General features: G+C 37.7%; 1 protein-coding gene across 1 annotated transcript; it reads left to right on the top strand.

The window, feature by feature from the left end:
- Positions 1–1,743: 1,743 nt before the first annotated feature.
- On the top strand, positions 1,744–16,208 carry slc6a3 (solute carrier family 6 member 3). Its single transcript, XM_085422320.1, has 16 exons — positions 1,744–2,018; positions 2,662–2,769; positions 3,079–3,289; positions 4,205–4,336; positions 5,765–5,981; positions 7,369–7,507; positions 7,723–7,857; positions 9,168–9,271; positions 9,905–10,029; positions 10,280–10,392; positions 10,599–10,727; positions 10,925–11,024; positions 12,596–12,696; positions 13,352–13,519; positions 13,667–13,738; positions 13,839–16,208. Exons 2-16 carry the CDS (start codon positions 2,713–2,715, stop codon positions 13,860–13,862), a joined length of 1,827 nt encoding a protein of 608 aa, XP_085278446.1. The 5' UTR covers positions 1,744–2,018; positions 2,662–2,712; the 3' UTR covers positions 13,863–16,208.
- The last annotated feature ends 2,181 nt before the right edge of the window (positions 16,209–18,389 follow it).

Below are 18,389 nucleotides of genomic sequence, written 5' to 3'. Positions count from 1 at the left end.
TGGGGTTGGTGGACAATTGATCACCACGATTGGCTTGCAAACAACAAGTTGCCATTCTAAACATGAGTTATACGTCCGTCCAAGGGGAGCAGGCTGATTGGGTTATTCAATGCCCTGGTCCTGCTGTGGTTAAATCTGAAATGGAAGGGGTCTAAGTGTCAGTGCTGATTCTGTTTTGCCTGCTGAACATTACAGGTAATGACATTTTTGCTTGGACACGGTGTGTCACTTGGTCACTGAGATCGTTTTAAAGGTAGAAGGGGGGGGTATCAACTAAGAAAGACCTTTGATGTTAACCTTGGGTTTTACACATAAGAGGCAAAATTATTAAAACCTCCCAGAACACCTTACTTCTACTTCTTACTATTAAACCCCAAAGCAAAGTTTCATTTAGTTCAATTAGTATTTTGTTTGTGTGTGTGTTGTTCTTTGTGCGACTGACACTGATTTCAAGTGGGATAGGGTTCGATGCATATTATTATTAGATACGGTTGTCTTTTCTTGCTGCTGCTCACAATGTTTCATTTCTTTTGAGGGTTTTCGCTAATGCTAGCTGCTCCAGGAGACAGGTATTGTTATAAGCTAGTTTGAATCTCAGGTGAAACCAAGTTAGAGATTTGATTTTGAGAGACTGAATCATTGCAGTTTGTTGCATAATGGTATTCTGTGTTCATGCTGATTCGGCCAAGCCAACCCTTTTGCGTATTTATTTTGGTTTTTTAGACATTTTTTAAGACAAATTAAAATACATTTTTTCTAATTATATATTAAAATTGTTCTTGTTATGGCAGCTTATGCAAATCATATATTGGTGATAATGCCTCAGACCCACTGCAAATTAATTTACTGAATAGTTTTATTTTGGAGGTTGAAGGAGCTGTATGGTTTTCTCTTTTTTCTACCACCGTCTTTCTTCTATCACCTTATTACTTTGGGTATTGAGATTGCAATGAATTGCTGCCAACTGTATTGCTGTTAAAGGTGAGTTCCCTGAACATAAAACCAAGAAAGTCTATGAACAGCTTTAACCACAACCACTCTACCTTATATAAAGGGTGGCTGTAGCTCAGGAGATAGAGCAGGTCATCTACTGATTGGAAGGTTGGTGGTTTGATCCCTGTTTCCTTCAGTCTGCATGCCAAATATCCTTGGGCAAGATACTAACTATGCATCCATTGGAGTATGAAGGTGTGAATAGTGGATAGAAAGAATAAAAGAAAGTGTGAAATGGTGAATGTGGCATGTCGTATAAAGTGCTTTGAGTTCTCTGGGAGAGTAGGAAAGCGCTATATAAGAATCAGTCCATTTACCAATACAGCTGTAGGTTAGATGCAAAATTAAGGCTTTTCAATGTAATTAATAAAATTATTATTTAAATTTATTTATGTTTTTTAAAAATTTTATTGCACTTTATTTTAGAAATCTTTAAGCTTTAAGCTCTCACTGCTGTCTTATCCGTGGGCCAGAAAAGATTAGGTGCTTATGTTATACAGCTATAATGTATCTGAATCAAGAGGATGATAACGATGCTGAAACTGCATGCATCTGGGAATAAGTGTTGCAATATTGTATTTGCTTTTTATCCCCTCACACTTACATGGATATATGATGGGTGAGAGAGGAGGAGGAAGACATGAAGCTTGATCGAGGAGGGAGGGAGGAGAGTGACGGTGATGGGGGGGTGTTGTTGATTGTTTCTCATATTTCAAGAGTGGTCCCGCAGACAGATCTCCATACAAACCCACAGGGTGCTCGGGGCTCTGTGTGTCTGTCAGTGGAGCCAAGGAGGGTGGGAGGGCTTTCTATAACTCATAGATTGCCAGTTCCTCATCTTTTTCTCTCTTAATTATCATCTTTTTTCCCCCTTCTGTTTGTGCTTAACATCTCTTGCTTTGAGTCTAACTTATCAAGGAAGGTCTGCGTAAATATGATCAGCATCAGTTTACAGCACACTAGAGAACATCAGCACTGGAATTGAATCCAAACTGACATCGGAGTTCAGCTATTATTTCTAAAAGGTAAGAATATCATTTTGTAGTTTAAAATGTTTTGTGCTTTGTAACTCTGTATTTCCCTGTATTAATAGCATTATATATCCATTATATCCTGTGTTGTTAGTAAAAAAGAAAAATTAATTAATTGCAATTTAATTACAATAATTTGATGTGATCCTTTTGAAAAGATTTAGAGAAAAACAAAAACAAAAAAACACATACACTTTCACATAAAAAGTATTTTTGTGACATAATTTTAAACCAAAATTAAATCTGGAGTACAACATGTTGGTAGATAGTGTGCATCATCAACATACTAGGCCATTCTGCAAGTAAAATGGTTATCAGCACTTGTGAAATAAAACGAGCATGCTGTGATGACCTTGTAGACATGCTCCCCCATCCCTTCTTGTTACCCTCAGTCTGAATCAAATGACTCTGTTGTGTTTTCTCTTTCTCTCTCTTATGCCACATTTAATTTTTTTTAAAATATGTATATCTTTGCTACAGTTTCAGTGTTTAAAAGCATCTCATATTGTTCTTAATCCTTAATTTTCATCCCAGTGATCCTTTTGATGATTTTTATACTTGAATCAAAAACCTTATTCTTCACAAACGGAATAAAAAAAAACAAACTCATTTTTTTCTGTCTCATTTTGTGCTCAAGACTTGTCAGCTTTACCTACCGAGATTTCAACTATTACCATTTTGCACCGTGATGTCCTCAGTTGTAGCCCCAGAAAAACCCACCTCCAACACGATGGGTCCAAAAGAGGTCAGTACAGATCTAAGACACACAAGGCTGTTACTGTGCAAAGGTCTCAATTTATGAAATGACTGCATTTGCTCTCTCATCTGTGTGACTCATTATATTGTACTAAACTATAAAGTGCTAAAGATCAGCATTATACAAATATGATGCTTTTTTTAAAGAATGACAAAAATGGTAAAAATAGTACAAATAATAGTATTTTACAGTACATTTTTAATACATCACCATGAATAACATTTCTTAAGGTGAATGTGTTTGTAATATTCCATTCTGCATTATGCATGATTGATTTTAAACTTGGTGACCCTTCAGGTGGAGCTGATACTTGTAAAGGAACAGAATGGGGTTCAGTTCACATCGACCACCTTAGTGACTCCAACTCCAACTCAGACTAACCCCAGTGGGGAGGAAGAGAGGGAGACCTGGGGAAAGAAAATTGACTTCCTCCTGTCCGTGATTGGATTTGCTGTGGACCTGGCAAATGTCTGGAGGTTCCCTTATCTCTGCTACAAAAATGGAGGAGGTGAGATTGATGAAGAGACTGATGTGAGGAAACTGTGTTTTTCTTTCTTTCTTTCTTTCTTTCTTTCTTTCTTTCTTTCTTTCTTTCTTTCTTTCTTTCTTTCTTTCTTTTTTTTGCCCCAGTCCAGGGGATTAGTCTGCCACATTGAGAGGGGTAGGAGGGCATAAACATGGTGACTGTGTTGAGCAAAGGCAAATAAGAAAAATAATGAAACAGAGAGAGAAGAAGGCAGAGAAAAGGAGGAATTAGTTACAGGCTAGAGTACTTTATGCATGCATGTACTACATGCACATGTTTGTGTGTGCTTCAGATCTGTGTGTATGATGGCCGTTGTTTTCGTCTTATTTCAACCCTTTACAGAGATCAAAATAGGGGAAAAACCACCACAGCTGTTCTGAATAGATTAGCTCTAACAATCAGTGTCACTAATTATGGCTGTTTAACATAGAGCTCTCATTATGTTTAAGAGCTGTAAATGATGCTGCAGCTATGGTCAAGGCTAACACACAGCCTTTCACGTCGCTAAGTCTAATATGTATGTAAGGAAATATGACAAAAGTTCTGTCAGAGGCATAAACTTTATCTTCAAAGACAAACTACACTTTTATATATGAGCCCCCTCTTTTGAAAATTGTGTTTTCATTTTATTAGAATAGTCAATTATTGGAGTAAAGAGGGCTGTCTATCGTACAGTGGCAGTTTGACATAGAAAGAAAAATGTAAAAATACTAAATACTACATTTTCATAATCTGCGTTGACACTGCATATGATCCTGTAAACTGGCACTAAACTGATGCTGTTCTTTGAATTTACATGTGTGAACATGTCTGCAAGACATAAGTAAATAAATGTATTTATTTTTAAAATTGTGTGTGTGTGTGTGTGTGTGTGTGTATGTGTCTGTGTGTGTGTAGGTGCATTTCTGGTGCCGTACCTGTTTTTCATGGTGATAGCAGGCATGCCACTCTTCTACATGGAGCTGGCTCTGGGTCAGTATAACAGAGAGGGGGCAGCAGGAGTCTGGAAGATATGTCCCATATTTAAAGGTAGGAAAGTAAAATGTATGAAGGTAAAATCAAATGTGACAGACCCTTACTTACATATGCAAACACTCGAGGATATATGCACACCCTCTTAGGAATATAATAAATGTATCATGGGACGAGTTACATTTTTCTGTATGTCCATCTGCCTACATGGCTGTCTGTCTGCTAACATTCTCCCTTTAATCCCTACGTGTCTTTCTGTCTGCTTGCCTGCCCACATGCCTGCCTGTCCACATGCCAGTCTCTTTTGTCTGCTTGTCTCTGAGCTGAGCAGCGACAGGCATTGTTTATCCCTCCCGGAACATCAGGTTCTGCTGGCACTCACATGGAAAGCAAATGAAAATTGGGCTTTTAGACTTTTATTCTGATTGTCCGCATCCTTTTGTGTCACCCAGTGGCAGGTAACACTGGCTGATGCTTGTTCTGGGTACTTTTCAACACACCGTTAAGCAAAGCGCAGTTCAGGAGAAATGCCATCCAAACATACACTAATGGAGAAACAAACATGAAGTCCGACTCACGTTTCTAAGCAAAGTCATGAGTTGAAAATATAATGATACACTTTACTTGGCTCTGTTTTTTACGCTTTTTAAACAAGCTTTAATTTGTGTGCATTCATCCGTCGCTTTCTCTGAATTCCCTTTGATTTTTTAGAAGAAGTTACCTCTGATAACAGCAGACCATCTGTTGCTCCACAGTGAGAAGCCATAAGGCTGTCTTGTGTGGCATCGTGCCCTTGTTGGTCTGAAGGTGGCCCGCAGTGTGTACGTGCTTCGTGTTTTTCGTCTATGTGTGTTCCTTGGAGCATGTGCCGTCTGTCAGGGACCACACAGAGTACGTTGACGTTCTAATCACACGCTTCACTCTCTCTCTGTCTCTCAGCAGGGGGATAACAGTAATTATTCAAATACACGTACACATGCCCGTATTGACAGTAATTATTCTGATCAAAAAGCTGGTTTCCTCCCAGGATCAATCCATTTGAAGAAAAAAGGACTTGGAAAGGGTTGGTGAAGGGAGATTGAGAGATAGCACGGCCGCATGTGGCGCTAATAAGAGACGTGGCTCCCTGGACAAATATCACATCCACTTTACAAAGAAATCAATAAGGCACAGTTGCAGTTATGCTTCCTAGCAAAGGTTAACATTTAAATACAGCCTTAGAAGAGTGGACATTGTTTCTGATTTACAGAAAGGGTAGATGGATTGATAATTAAGGCATAAAGAGGCAGCGTTTGAAGGTTGTTTCTTTTTTTGTGAGACTGCAGGCATGTAGCACTGGCTACTCTGGCTACTGTATACTCACAGTGTGCTTTATGGTGTGCACTAACAATATGTTATGTCTGGTCACAAGAAAGACAGTAAGATATTCTTCAGTATTGTATCCTTAGTGTCTATGATATTCATAACTTATGTTTCCCTCAACAGGTGTAGGCTTTACAGTGATCCTCATCTCCCTCTATGTTGGTTTCTACTATAACGTCATCATCTCATGGGCAATGTTCTACCTCTTCTCCTCTTTCACCGGCGAGCTACCGTGGGTTCATTGCAACAACACGTGGAACAGTCCAAACTGCTCCGACTGGGCTGACAACGGCTCAGTCAGTGACATTTACAAAGCCACCCCGGCTCAGGAGTATTTTGAGTAAGTTAGCCTGATCTTCAGCTTTAGCACACTATTTGTAAGGAGTAAAAAAGGTTGCTTAGATAGTCCTGCACATGTCTACTGCATGAGGTATGATGTGTTTGGTTGGAGTGCAGTAATGGAATGCCTTTGCAGCCTAAATAGCTGAGATATATTATAACAGAGAATCAGAAATGCACAGTTTGGCTGCATTTAGCCAATATTGCCTTCCTTTATGAAGCTGACCAGGTGTCTCCTATTTCAGCAAGTGAAAGGGGTTGTTCTGCTGTGACAGATGCAGTATTTCATCCACGTTAGATAAAATGGCAGTGGGCTATTTATGCACAACCACCTGCAGACAATTTGACTATATCAGCTGAAAATTGGCTGATCTTATTTAGTCTCATCTGTTAGGCTGCCTCTAAATTTATGGATCAAGGCAAAAACAATATCCACTGAATTTAGTCTTTAACGTGACACATGCTTGGTAACTATCTAGAATAAAGTAGACTTTGAACGTTGTCACCTTTAGGCAGTTTTCCCATCTTAGCTGCCATTTGTGATAATGTAATTCATTATAATGCATTATTTTCAGCACTTGCAACAGATGTAGCGACACTTGGTGCAGCATCTGGTCAGACAGCCTGAGGTCTCAAATCTCCCTTTAGGTGAAGCTCAAGTATCATCTTTCAGAAACAGGGACTGGATGTAAAGCCAATCTTATGAAGGGTATCTGGAGCCTAGTTTATACTTCAGTTTCTGATATGAATAATAATATTATAATGAACTTTAGTCATTTTTATCTTGATTGCAGCAGTTATTATGATTACATCTGGAATCAGTGAACCCTGAATATCCTACTCAGTACATACAGTACTGTATGTACTTTAGATGTGTGTGTTTTAGTAATGGTATTTTACGTCCTGTAGTTCATATGGAACATATTTAAACATATATTTAATTGGTGTTGATACATTTTCATGACAGAAATAATAAAATAGGTTATTTTTTTTCTTTTTAAATGTCTGGAGAGAAGTCAACAGAGGTGTTGCTTTACCTTCTGTTGCATATGTTCTTTTTATTCTTTTTTTTAAGACGCTAAGCTCTCGTCAGAAAAAAAGGGAACCCTTTGGATTTAGTGCAGTAACTATGGTAACTAAAAAACTCAGAAATTAGCTACAATGTTAAGCCCAGTGCAGACGATGGATTGGTGTCAACAATGTGTGACATGAAATTCTGGTGACAGCTTTTTAGGCCAGTATTCTTGAGCTCATCCTGTCTCTTCACACCTCTGTTAAGCGAAGTCTTTCTAAATTTGAATGTGCTCATACATACAAGACAGTCAGTGTACACTAAATGGTGATTTAGGAGTCACCATGCCTCTTGCTTGAATGTTCTCCTTTCTCAGAAGGGCAGTACTCCATATCCAGGACAGTAACGGCATTGATAACCTGGGTCGTCCACGTTGGCAGCTGACTTCCTGTCTAGCTGTGGTTATTGTTCTGCTCTACTTCAGTCTCTGGAAGGGAGTCAAGACTTCTGGCAAGGTAACATATAAGATAGCAGACATTAATTACTGTTATATTTGCAAAACTAAAAATCTAAGTGAGTCATGGTGCACAGTGACTTTAACAGCATAGCAGTCAAATGCAGCACCATCTTTAAATGCATGATTGTTCTGCATGCATGTATCTTTTTCTTGTGTGTATCATGTGAGTGTGTGTGTGTGTGTGTGTGTGTGTACCTTGTGTGACTCCTTCAGGTTGTGTGGATCACAGCCACAATGCCCTATGTGGTCTTAACTGTGCTGCTGCTCCGCGGAGTCACCCTGCCTGGAGCCATTGATGGCATTAAGGCCTACCTCTCCGTGGACTTCCTAAGACTCTGTGACGCCAAGGTGAGCGCCAAAAGAAGAAAGAGGAGACACAAGTGAAGTGAGAGTGACAGTGTTCCACAAGAAGAAGATATAGTATGAGGGGAAATACTGTGGCTTTATTTACATTTTCACTTGTATTTCCTGTATTTAATTTTTACACTTGCATGTAAAGAGACTCCAATACTAAAAAATGAAGAATGCACAACTACAACAATTTTTTAAACATATCATACTACTGTGCTTAACAGGAGTTCTCATGGCAGGGAATTGTAACTTGTACCTGTTGCTTGACATCCAATGCAAAGCCAGTGTATAGGTCAAAACCAACACATACTGCAACAACTAACGCTGATAAATTTAGCATTTAAAGTCCTAGATCTTGATGAATGATATTCTTATCAACCCAAAATGTGATATAACATAATCCAAGAAAGTATTTTATAGCTGTAGATTTGTTGGCATAGTTATGGATTTTCTGAGATAAATAACCAAAACAGAAAAAAACAAAACAACAACTCAGAAAAAAGGGTAGAAAATACAGGCTGTATATAAAAGATGGAAGTGGCCATCAATAAAAGAAAGTCTAAATCTGTGTTTTATCTTAGTTTATTTTATTTTAGTCTAGTTTAGTTTAATTATGGTTCCACAAAGAGTGATTTAGACAACAGACCTGCTCACACACAAAAAATGTTGACACATAAAATTCTGAGCTCAAGTCCACAGATTAAGAGAACCCGAAACAGCGATAACAGAAAAAAAGCATAATGAAGTTTTATTTGCTTAACAAACAAGAAGCATAACAAGAGCATTGGGCTCTACTATTGCTATCCTCTATGTCTACTGTTAAATTAACCCTTTAATTTTATTGTGCCAAAAGCCTGAATGTGGAATTATTTTAGTGCAAGTAAACACAGCATTGTTTTAATTGCTACCTTCCCTGGAGGCAATAAAGAAATTTGAGAAAACTACTTATGTCACTCATTTCAAATATTTTTCTTATCCATGAAACCTCCTATCACAATATAAATATCTAATTTAACTTAACACTAGGTGTTGAGGGTCCCAATAAATCCACATGCGTGACTAAAGGATTCATTTATGATAGCGAAAGCAAGGACAGAGATTGAGAGATGCACGGGAGCAATTGGAGAATTAGATTAGATAGATGCATGGAGCAGTAATTTGCAAAATTACCCCCCGTATTCACAAGCGTCTTTCATCTGCTGCTGTTGAATGAGTTTCCTGCAATTATCTCTAATAATGGCTTTTTTCCTCTCCTGTGCCTTTTGTTTGCCGCTTCACACAAGTGCGCTTGTTCTTTCTCTCCCCAGGTCTGGATTGAGGCAGCAACGCAGATCTGTTTCTCGCTGGGAGTGGGGTTTGGTGTGCTAATTGCCTTTTCCAGCTACAACAAATTCAGCAACAACTGTTACAGGTACGGATACACGGGGAGAGGCAGGTGGGAATTCACGGAGGCACACGGAGGTGGGGAAGCTGATTCTGCAAGCACACATGCAACATAAGCAGGTGAATTACAATAACCTTTGAAGCTCCTTGAAACCCTCTATGTCTTTGACACCAAGCTGCGCAGCAGACTACTTTAGATGTTACACCAATCAAAACTGTTGCACTCTTTGAAAATCATCTGCGACCCACAGGTGGCTTTTATCTCCCCCGTTTTGCCCTTTAAAAAAATGCTTCTGATAACTAACACTTCGAGGATTCCATAAAAGCATAAACTCGCTTTTAACGTACCATTTAACCTTAAAAAGGTTATTGCTGTTTTGTTCTTCTTTTTTTTTTAATGAAAAGAACAACTCACTAGTTTGTCACATGATGCAAGATACTGAAAATCTGACAGAGCAATCTATCTAGATCTAGATCAGTCAAAGGTTTCCTAAGCTGATGTCAAGCCTGTACATAATTTTTTTTTAAGTGCATCCCTGATTCACAGCTGGTCTGGTCAGTTATGTGGATATTGACTGTTTGCTGGCTGATGATATATTGACAAAGTGTTTTACATTCTTATTATGGACTATCGTGTTTCTGCCTTCTTTTATTGATCCAGGGACGCCATCATTACCAGCTCCATCAACTCTTTAACAAGTTTCTTCTCTGGCTTTGTGGTTTTCTCCTTCCTTGGGTACATGTCCCAAAAGCACAACGTGGCTCTAGACAAAGTTGCAAGAGATGGTATGATTGTTTATTGTTGATTATGCAAAGCTTTTTAAACTGTTTAATTTTGAGTTTAAAATGTCATAAAACTGACGGGAAGGCTATAAGGCTGTTGATTTTGGCTAATCTACAACATCCATTTTTGTTCTACCTCCTCTTTTACTTTTATTTTATATTTGCTAGAAGGGGAAATAGTTTGAGCACTACATTTTGTTTTGCGCTGCTGTTCACCTTTGCTCTTTTTTTCATGGTTTTTGTGCTCTTTTAGGCGCTGGATTAGTGTTTGTCATTTACCCCGAAGCCATTGCAACACTACCCGGGTCATCAATTTGGGCAGTTATCTTCTTCATCATGCTGTTGACTCTGGGCATTGACAGTGCAGTGAGTATCCACACAGACACTCACAGTTACATCCCTTTGGTCAGCCAAATAGCATACCTTTTCTGTGCCAAATTACTGTTTTTCATTACTCTCAAATATATAGTCTAGGAGCAGTAACTATCCAAGCATCGACGGGCCTCTTCAGTGACTTAACAGCTCAGGACTGACTTTTTCTTTCTTTCTAACTGCTGTGTTTTTTGTTGTAGATGGGTGGCATGGAATCAGTGATCACGGGACTAATTGATGAATTCAAATTCCTCCACAAGCACAGAGAGCTGTTCACCCTCTTTATTGTTGTTTCCACTTTTCTCATCTCCCTCTTCTGTGTTACAAATGTAAGTCTCTTATTGAGGAGTCTGTGTTTAATGGCATGCACATCACGTTAGTGTGCTAGTTAGAATTTATCCTTGCGCTGTGGTTAAACTCTAGTGTTTGCATACGTACAGACATAATATCTGCAAAACTGTCTAAAAACAAGGTAACAGTAGAAAACTTACAGGCATTATTTTCTTTCTCTCCTCTTCCTCTCCAGGGAGGGATGTATGTGTTTACTCTGCTGGACCACTTTGCAGCAGGAACATCGATTCTGTTTGGAGTGCTTATTGAAGCCATCGGTATAGCGTGGTTCTATGGTGAGAAAGATGGACTAAAGAAAAGAGGCAGGGGGATGATTTTTTTTCATGGCCAACAAAGCTGATGCTTTATTAAGGGTTTGATGAGAAATCTTTTCGCATAAGTCATCTGTGCCTCAATGCAACATATTTCTATTAGATGTAAGAATATTGCTGCCAGACAATCCATTCCTACTGGCCACTTCACTCTCTGACCAAATCTCTACCCAAGTCACAAGCATATACAGTACCTGTGGTGCTTGCAAGATGAAGACGAATTCTAATCATTGCCCGTGTGAATCTTTGTGCTCAATCAGCAGTGATGAAGAACTATGTAAAGAAAATTGTATCTTGGGAACCGGCAGGAATCAGCTGCCTCATATCTAGATCGCAGGCTCTTGTGTGCAAGTCAAACTCTCTCCATGTGGCCAGATTCTTATGATACTCCATTTAACATAATTTTTGTCAATAACAAATTAAATTATTTGTGAATGACATCAGACAGAGGAAGAAAATAAAAAAAAATTATTATATTTACAGGGTAAGAGGCACTGTATAGAAAGACACCTCTAGTTTTGGTAGGAGCTCATGAAGACAAATATTAGGCCCCTGTGTGCTCTTTAGTGACCTCTTGTGGTTCTGTAGATAATTGCAGTAATGATAGCCATCTGGGTCCCCCCCCAGAGGGAAGGGGTAAGTCTATGTGTGTTTGATTTTTTTTCATGGATTTTCACCGACAGCAATAACAGCTTAAAAGAAAAACAAGCAAATTAAAAAATAACAATAATAATTGAGTGGAAATTCTAGACCCTATTCGGAAACACCAGCAGACAGAAAAACAATTTAAAGGTCAGAGACTGAGTTTCTTGTCTAATGTCTAATAAGTATGACTATGAAGAGGTGCATAAAGGACTAAATACTAAGCAGGCCCCAGGCAATGAGGTCAACATATTGCCCCACTTTGGTGGGTCCTGACCTTGGCAAGTCAGATAAATCAAGCCTAAGGCTTTAGGGGGCCTTTTTCTGGCTCTTTTCCCCCCAATACTCTTGACTGCTGACAGAAATGCTTGACCCCGGCCACTGTGGTCTTTTGATCTGCACTCCACTGCATAAGTACATCTAGCAGTGCGGAATACCTGGCAGTCGTTCCGGATCTATTCCTCTGCGGTGAGAGATGCCTTCAGGACAGGAAGGCAAAAAGGCAAAATACAGCCAAGGAATAAGAGAAGCAAAATCATGACAAAGGTGAAAAATGGTGCAGCAGCTCATAATGGTTAGCTTTGCAGAATGACGTTGGTTAATGCAAATAGTTTAATGGTATGCTGTATTTTTGCTATTTTTACTGATACCTGATAACCTCTGGTATTACAGTTTTTTTTGTATTAGACTTAACTTTCAATTTAAATGTATACACATGGAGCATGAACACACACCCTGCGTTGATAATGCTCATACCAAAATTTCTCTTGGAATTGTGCAGAGAGAAAGACAGAGAGATTGTTCTTCTTATGCTCCAAGCTAATATACAGTACTGTAACTCTGCTTTTCTTTAACCATGTCATGGTAATATTGAGTATTTCTGTGTGTTTTAGGAGTGGACCGTTTCAGCGATGACATTGAGGAGATGATTGGCCACCGACCAGGCAGGTACTGGAGGCTATGCTGGAAGTTTGTCAGTCCCTGCTTCCTCCTGGTGAGTTATACAAACCCCAGCAAGTGAAAGTTAAAAAATGTGAAATCAAAAGATGCATAAAACTTAGACTGTAGTTTGATCTGATTCTCCTCTCATCAGTGTTTTTTTTATCATGATAACCAAACAAAGTTTGACTTTTAAACAGAGAATTTAGTTTTCCACAGACAACATGTGACCTCAATACCAGAAATAAAAAAGCATGTTTAATTTTGCATCTAAAAAAATCAACAGACCTGCTGAATGAATAAAGTAGCTTTTCAACCCCCATACATTAACCCTATCATTATCTCACTGCTTAGCTTTTGATTCACATTCACACTGAGTATAAATCAGATTGTTCATATCCTCTGCTTATGTCTTGCAGTACACTCACACAACTATATGTCAGCAGCAAAACACTGTTACTACAGCATCTTCTTCCAAATACGTACACAAAGGAAACAACTTTACTGGATATTATTATTCCCTAGTCTCTCATCTTTCCTGGGGTGGCTAAGGCATGTGATTCACTCATCATGAGAATGAATGATTGAGTTCATTTCTTACTATGCTTTCCATTTTAACATCAGCCACAAGTGTTGTCTTGCAATAATCTTACCTCCTTTTAATCAGTGGTTTTTCAGGTCATGTGTGTTCATAAATCTCTTTCCCATAGTTCATGGTTGTGGTGAGCTTTGCCACATTTAACCCCCCAAACTATGGCTCCTACATGTTTCCTGCATGGGCTAACATGCTTGGGTGGTGTCTGGCCATGTCATCAATGACCATGGTGCCTCTCTATGCCATCTACAAACTGTGCACACTGCCTGGAAAGTTTTGCGACGTAAGTCTATAAGCTCCAAAATCTTTTCAGATGATTCTTATCCATACTAATCTTCCATCTTTAGCTGCCTTTGTCATGATGGAGCTCTTTCTTGATTAATTAAGTGGAGTGTATGACAAGAGTTAATTACTCTTTTCCCTTGAACAGAGATTGGCTTATGCCATCACCCCAGAGACAGAGCATCATCTGGTAGACAACGGGGAGGTCCGGCAGTTCACTGTAAGAGTTAATTCAATCATACTTTATGGTAATTTGTACGGGAGCACAGTACTGTAATTTATTTCTTTGACGCATTGCACTTTCCCCCCCCCCCCCACAGTTGCATCACTGGTTGGTGGTCTGAGGGCTACAGAGAGAGTGGGAAAGAAAGAAAGAGAGAGAGTGCGAGAGAGAAAAAGAGAGAGGATGACTGCATGGACACTGAGTGAATGCATGCACAGTAAATGTCCAAGGAACAAAGAAGAGGAGAGCAGTTTATTTAAAAACAATGATAATGGTGGTGGGAAGTTTAAAAGTGCCAAGAAAAAAACCCACACACACACACACACACAATGAAATCGTAGTGTTCTTTAATTTTGTGTGAAGCTGTGCATTGGACATCTCCACCATTTAATTACTGCTAGTGAATGGGATTCAGTTAAACAGTTCATGTGGTGTTCAGCCTGTTCTTTTCCATAAATGCAAAGGTCCCTGAATGCAGCTTGCGAAGTAGCAGTGTGAGAAATGTTCTTGGATATTTTTGCATTAGCCATTCCCAATAACGACCAATGAAAGCTCCAAGAAAATGAATGCTGTATGTTTAGATGCCCATGGACATTTGTCAACATGACAACTGTGGAAGATGTTGAGGTGCTACACACAAACAATGTCACGTTTTATTTATGTTGGTTTGTTTCATTTTCAGTTAGCTGATAAAGTTCAAACAGCATGTGGCCTTTATTTTCATTACCTTTATGTTTTTATTGTTGTTATTGTTCTGGGTGAAAAATCTTCAAATATTCAGCGCTCAGAAATAATTGAAATGCTGAGCGCTCAAAGTTTTACTGAATCCCAGTCCATATTATGTTAATGTCGCTATATATCTGTTTGCTGTTTCTGTTAAAAGACTGTTATGAAGTTGGGATTCCTGCAGAGCATATTTCACCAGGTTTTTACTTTATTTCCAATTCCAATATTGCATTAAACTAAAATGACATGAGAGTAAAAAGGAGCTTTTGCTCTGAGCTCATTCACTTCGCATCACAACGTAATTCTTTAGGTTAAAAATCACAAAATACGCTGAAGATAAAACTGTCATTTATTACAGCTGCCCTGGAGTCACATGAGCTCAATGCCAATTCTAAAGTTTAAAAGAACGTACCGATAGACAAAAAAAAAAAAAAAGCATTAGCCACGCTGCTGATTTAATCGACCAAAGAGCACAGTGAGTTAAAAAAAAAATTCAGATATCTCGTCATCTAATGAGAATATTTTGCCAAGGGATGTACTTTCTTTTAAACTGTACACAGCTCATCTTAGAAGATCATTAACTCTTTACACATTGTAACAAATCGTGTCCCCACCCCTTCCTCAAAAGTTTCAGGTTGTGATTTGGCGACAATGACTGTCACATTTCCTCCAGAAAGCATAAAGCTTTAATTTCACAGTTTACACAGTCTTAACCAGTATTTCAAGACTGTTTGAAAGCTGCTTTTTATTGAACTGCAAATAAATAGTGTGTAATGTAACAAACTGGTATATCTGTGTAAGTAAATGTAATGTAGAGAGCCTTGTATTGTACTGTATGATATTAAATAACTGCAAACACACAAACGCACATATATTCATATAAGATTTACATACATTTTCTTCCTCTTGCAAACTCTTTCTGTTTAATCAGAAAACAAGTAATCCTTCCCAAACAGGTCAATAATGACTTGTTATCACTCCTTATGGTACATGTAACACTATGTCCCAAATTGTATGCCTGTGCTGCTGTACTGTGCCTTGTGGTGTTTACAACTGTATAATTTTGTTTTGTACTGTCAAATAAAGTATAATTAATTCAATTTAAATATACCTCATTGTTTTCTCTTTTAACCAACAGCAACAACAATAACGATAATACTTTCTTTTCCTTTCTTTATGGCACTGTGATGGCTTTATAGAAGTTAGCACCTAAATAATTTTTTTAAGTAACTGCTGATCAGTGAAGCTATTACTTTAATATTAAATAAAAATGATGTAATCTGGTATGATCATTAGGAGCACAAATGTCAGGGTTCCACTCGAACAATTTTGTGTACAAAAACCAGAAGGTTTATTGATCCCTCATAACGTTGTCTTCGGTATTCCAAAAGAGACATTTTAGCCATCTACCCTCCAGGCATGTCTGTATTCAAGTGATTTATTCTAACTAAACAGATAACCACTAAACTGAAAAACATAAACACAGCCCGCATGTTGTGAAAAGCACCGATAATTGAGCTCTTTCAAGATTGGTCAGCGTGACCCAGACTCTGTGGTGTTCATTACTGTAACAAGTGCGTTAGACAAATGGTTTCAGAGGCAGTCCACAGAAACATAATATTCCTTATCCACCAAGACAAACATTTGGGTACAATTGATGATTAAAAAGCACGATCTCTCAAAAGAAATCAAAAGTTTAACTTCCTGGTTATTAAATGACACTGTAAGGGTTGATTTGTCATTCAGAATGAAAAGATGATTAATTCACTGCAATTGCATTGTTTATTAGACTTTACTTAGTTACTTACAGTTTGCTAATTGATGTGTACTAATGATGGGAAGCACTAATGTAACATTCTACATTCTGCATTTGTTAAAGATTCCCAAATGTTGTTGTTTTAAAATAAACGTTTCATTAGTGTTCAGTGCATCTGTCCTCATTTCTAAGGCATCATATATCATAGTTTTATCAAAGCTTAGCATGTTTTAAAATTATTCAATTCATTTAAATGAGGAAATAGATCACGAGAGTACATGACATTTTACAATGTGTCATTATTTATTTAAAAAATCTAAGTCAAAATGCAAAAACAGCATGTGAAAGCTAAGCACCTCAGTTTTTCATGCAATAATTTTGCATTTTAGCTTAGTTTTTGTTAAATAAATGATGCCGTTGTTATGTATTGTTATTATGCAATTTTAGACCCTGCTAAAGGACAGATGATCTTTTTATGATTCCAGATATGTAAAATCTTAGAATCGACAATGGGTACACTTTATTCTTACCCTGAGTGTATATATAAATATGTATGGGACACTGAGCATAATGAAGAAGTTCTGGGAATCAGAATATGTATCTTTAAATATTTAAATTTGGCTAGTTTGCCTTCAAGGTTATTTTCTCAGGCATGTAGAGAAGTCCTGTTCATTAAGCAATTTCACCACAGACCTGAAACTTGCACCAAACAGCTTTTGCTCATGAAGAAACTAGATCATCATCCATTGCTGTCCATAAGAAAGTAGTGATCAATAGCACTATCACTGGTATTAATTAACTTCTACACATTATAGCTGGATAAACTGAAAACTACTACTACTAATAATGATAATAATAAAATATAAAATACTAGCAGGTACTATATATTCATGACATTGCCATCTATCCATGGGAACACAAGGCGGTAAATGACAACTAGCAGGTATGACAGCAAAATTGAGGTAAGAACTGGTCCTCAAATCCACAGTGGTAATTTGAAGATGGGAAACAGGTGTAGTAACTGAACCCAGGTGGCAAATGATTCAGCCACACCTCCAGCCAGAGCAGATATTTAGGTTCTTGAGAGCCCTAGTGCACCATCTGTATGGGCAGGGCAATATGGACCTGTAGAGCAAAAGGAGGTCTGCACAGACCCTCATGCTAACCATCTCATAAAAGGAGGACGTTTACATTGTTCTTGATTCTTCCTCAGTTTCAAGAGTATTTAAGACATGCTGAAGTGCTGTCAGTGGCTGAGTAGTAGACAGAAGTGGCAAAAGTACAGATGTTCTTTATTTGAGTAGAACTAAGTAAAGAATATCTGTACTTTTGATACCAGTGTCAAAAAACACTACAATAAAAGCTGAAGTGCTGATTCAAGTAATTGGTAATTTGGGTAATTTGGTAATTTATTCCAACATGTGAACAATATACAAGTACATTTAGAAAAGAAAATAAGAAAGAAAAAAATACTATACAAATTACATAAAAAAAAGTTCTGATTAATTTACATGTTGAAAGGGAGTGGGAAGAAGTAAACACTTATTTAATCCCACCCCTTTGCCATAAATGATCAGTTAATATTTAGTCAGCTTCCTTACTGATATAATTTGTAATAAAAATAGTGAACAGATTTCTGATATACTATATACTATAATATCACATCATGAGTTTTTTTGTCTGTTTGTTTGTTTGTTTTTTAAATAGCAACATTCACTTAATTTAAATATTTTCCTTTTCTTTATAGTTCGAGAAGATCATATTTTTATAACTCTTTTTGAACAGTTTTATGTTTGGACATTGCTTTAATTCCATATTCAGACTGTTCCATAGTTTCACTCCATGAACAGAAACACAAAAACCTTTTCTTGTAGTACGTACCTTCATTGTTTTGAAGTTACAAAAACCCCTTAAATTACAACTTCCTTCTTTCAAAAAAAACATACTCTGAATATTACCTGGCAGGTCTTTATTTTTTGCTTTGAATAGAATTTGTGCTGTTTGGAATTTCACTAGATCATCAATTTTCAATATTTCAGACTGCAAAAATAGTGAGTTTGTATGTTCCCTATAACCTGCATTGTGGATGATTCGAATTGCTTTTTATTTGAAGAGTAAAAAGTGAATGTAATGTGGTTTTATAGTTATTGCCCCAGACCTCTGCAC

Source organism: Rhamphochromis longiceps, linkage group LG11 (assembly GCF_057381845.1).
Source record: "Rhamphochromis longiceps isolate RC_006_pf linkage group LG11, R_longiceps_female_GT1.1, whole genome shotgun sequence".
Classification (NCBI taxonomy): domain Eukaryota; kingdom Metazoa; phylum Chordata; class Actinopteri; order Cichliformes; family Cichlidae; genus Rhamphochromis; species Rhamphochromis longiceps.
The sequence above is the reverse complement of the archived record's forward strand: the minus strand, read 5'-3'. Positions and strand labels throughout refer to the sequence as shown.

Coding starts and splice junctions, on each gene's coding strand:
- slc6a3 (XM_085422320.1), top strand. CDS start 2,713: ATGTCCTCAGTTGTAGCCCCAGAAAAACCCACCTCCAACACGATGGGT. Junction 9,272..9,904: donor TTCAGCAACAACTGTTACAG/GTACGGATACAC, acceptor TTATTGATCCAG/GGACGCCATCATTACCAGCT. Junction 10,030..10,279: donor AGACAAAGTTGCAAGAGATG/GTATGATTGTTT, acceptor GTGCTCTTTTAG/GCGCTGGATTAGTGTTTGTC.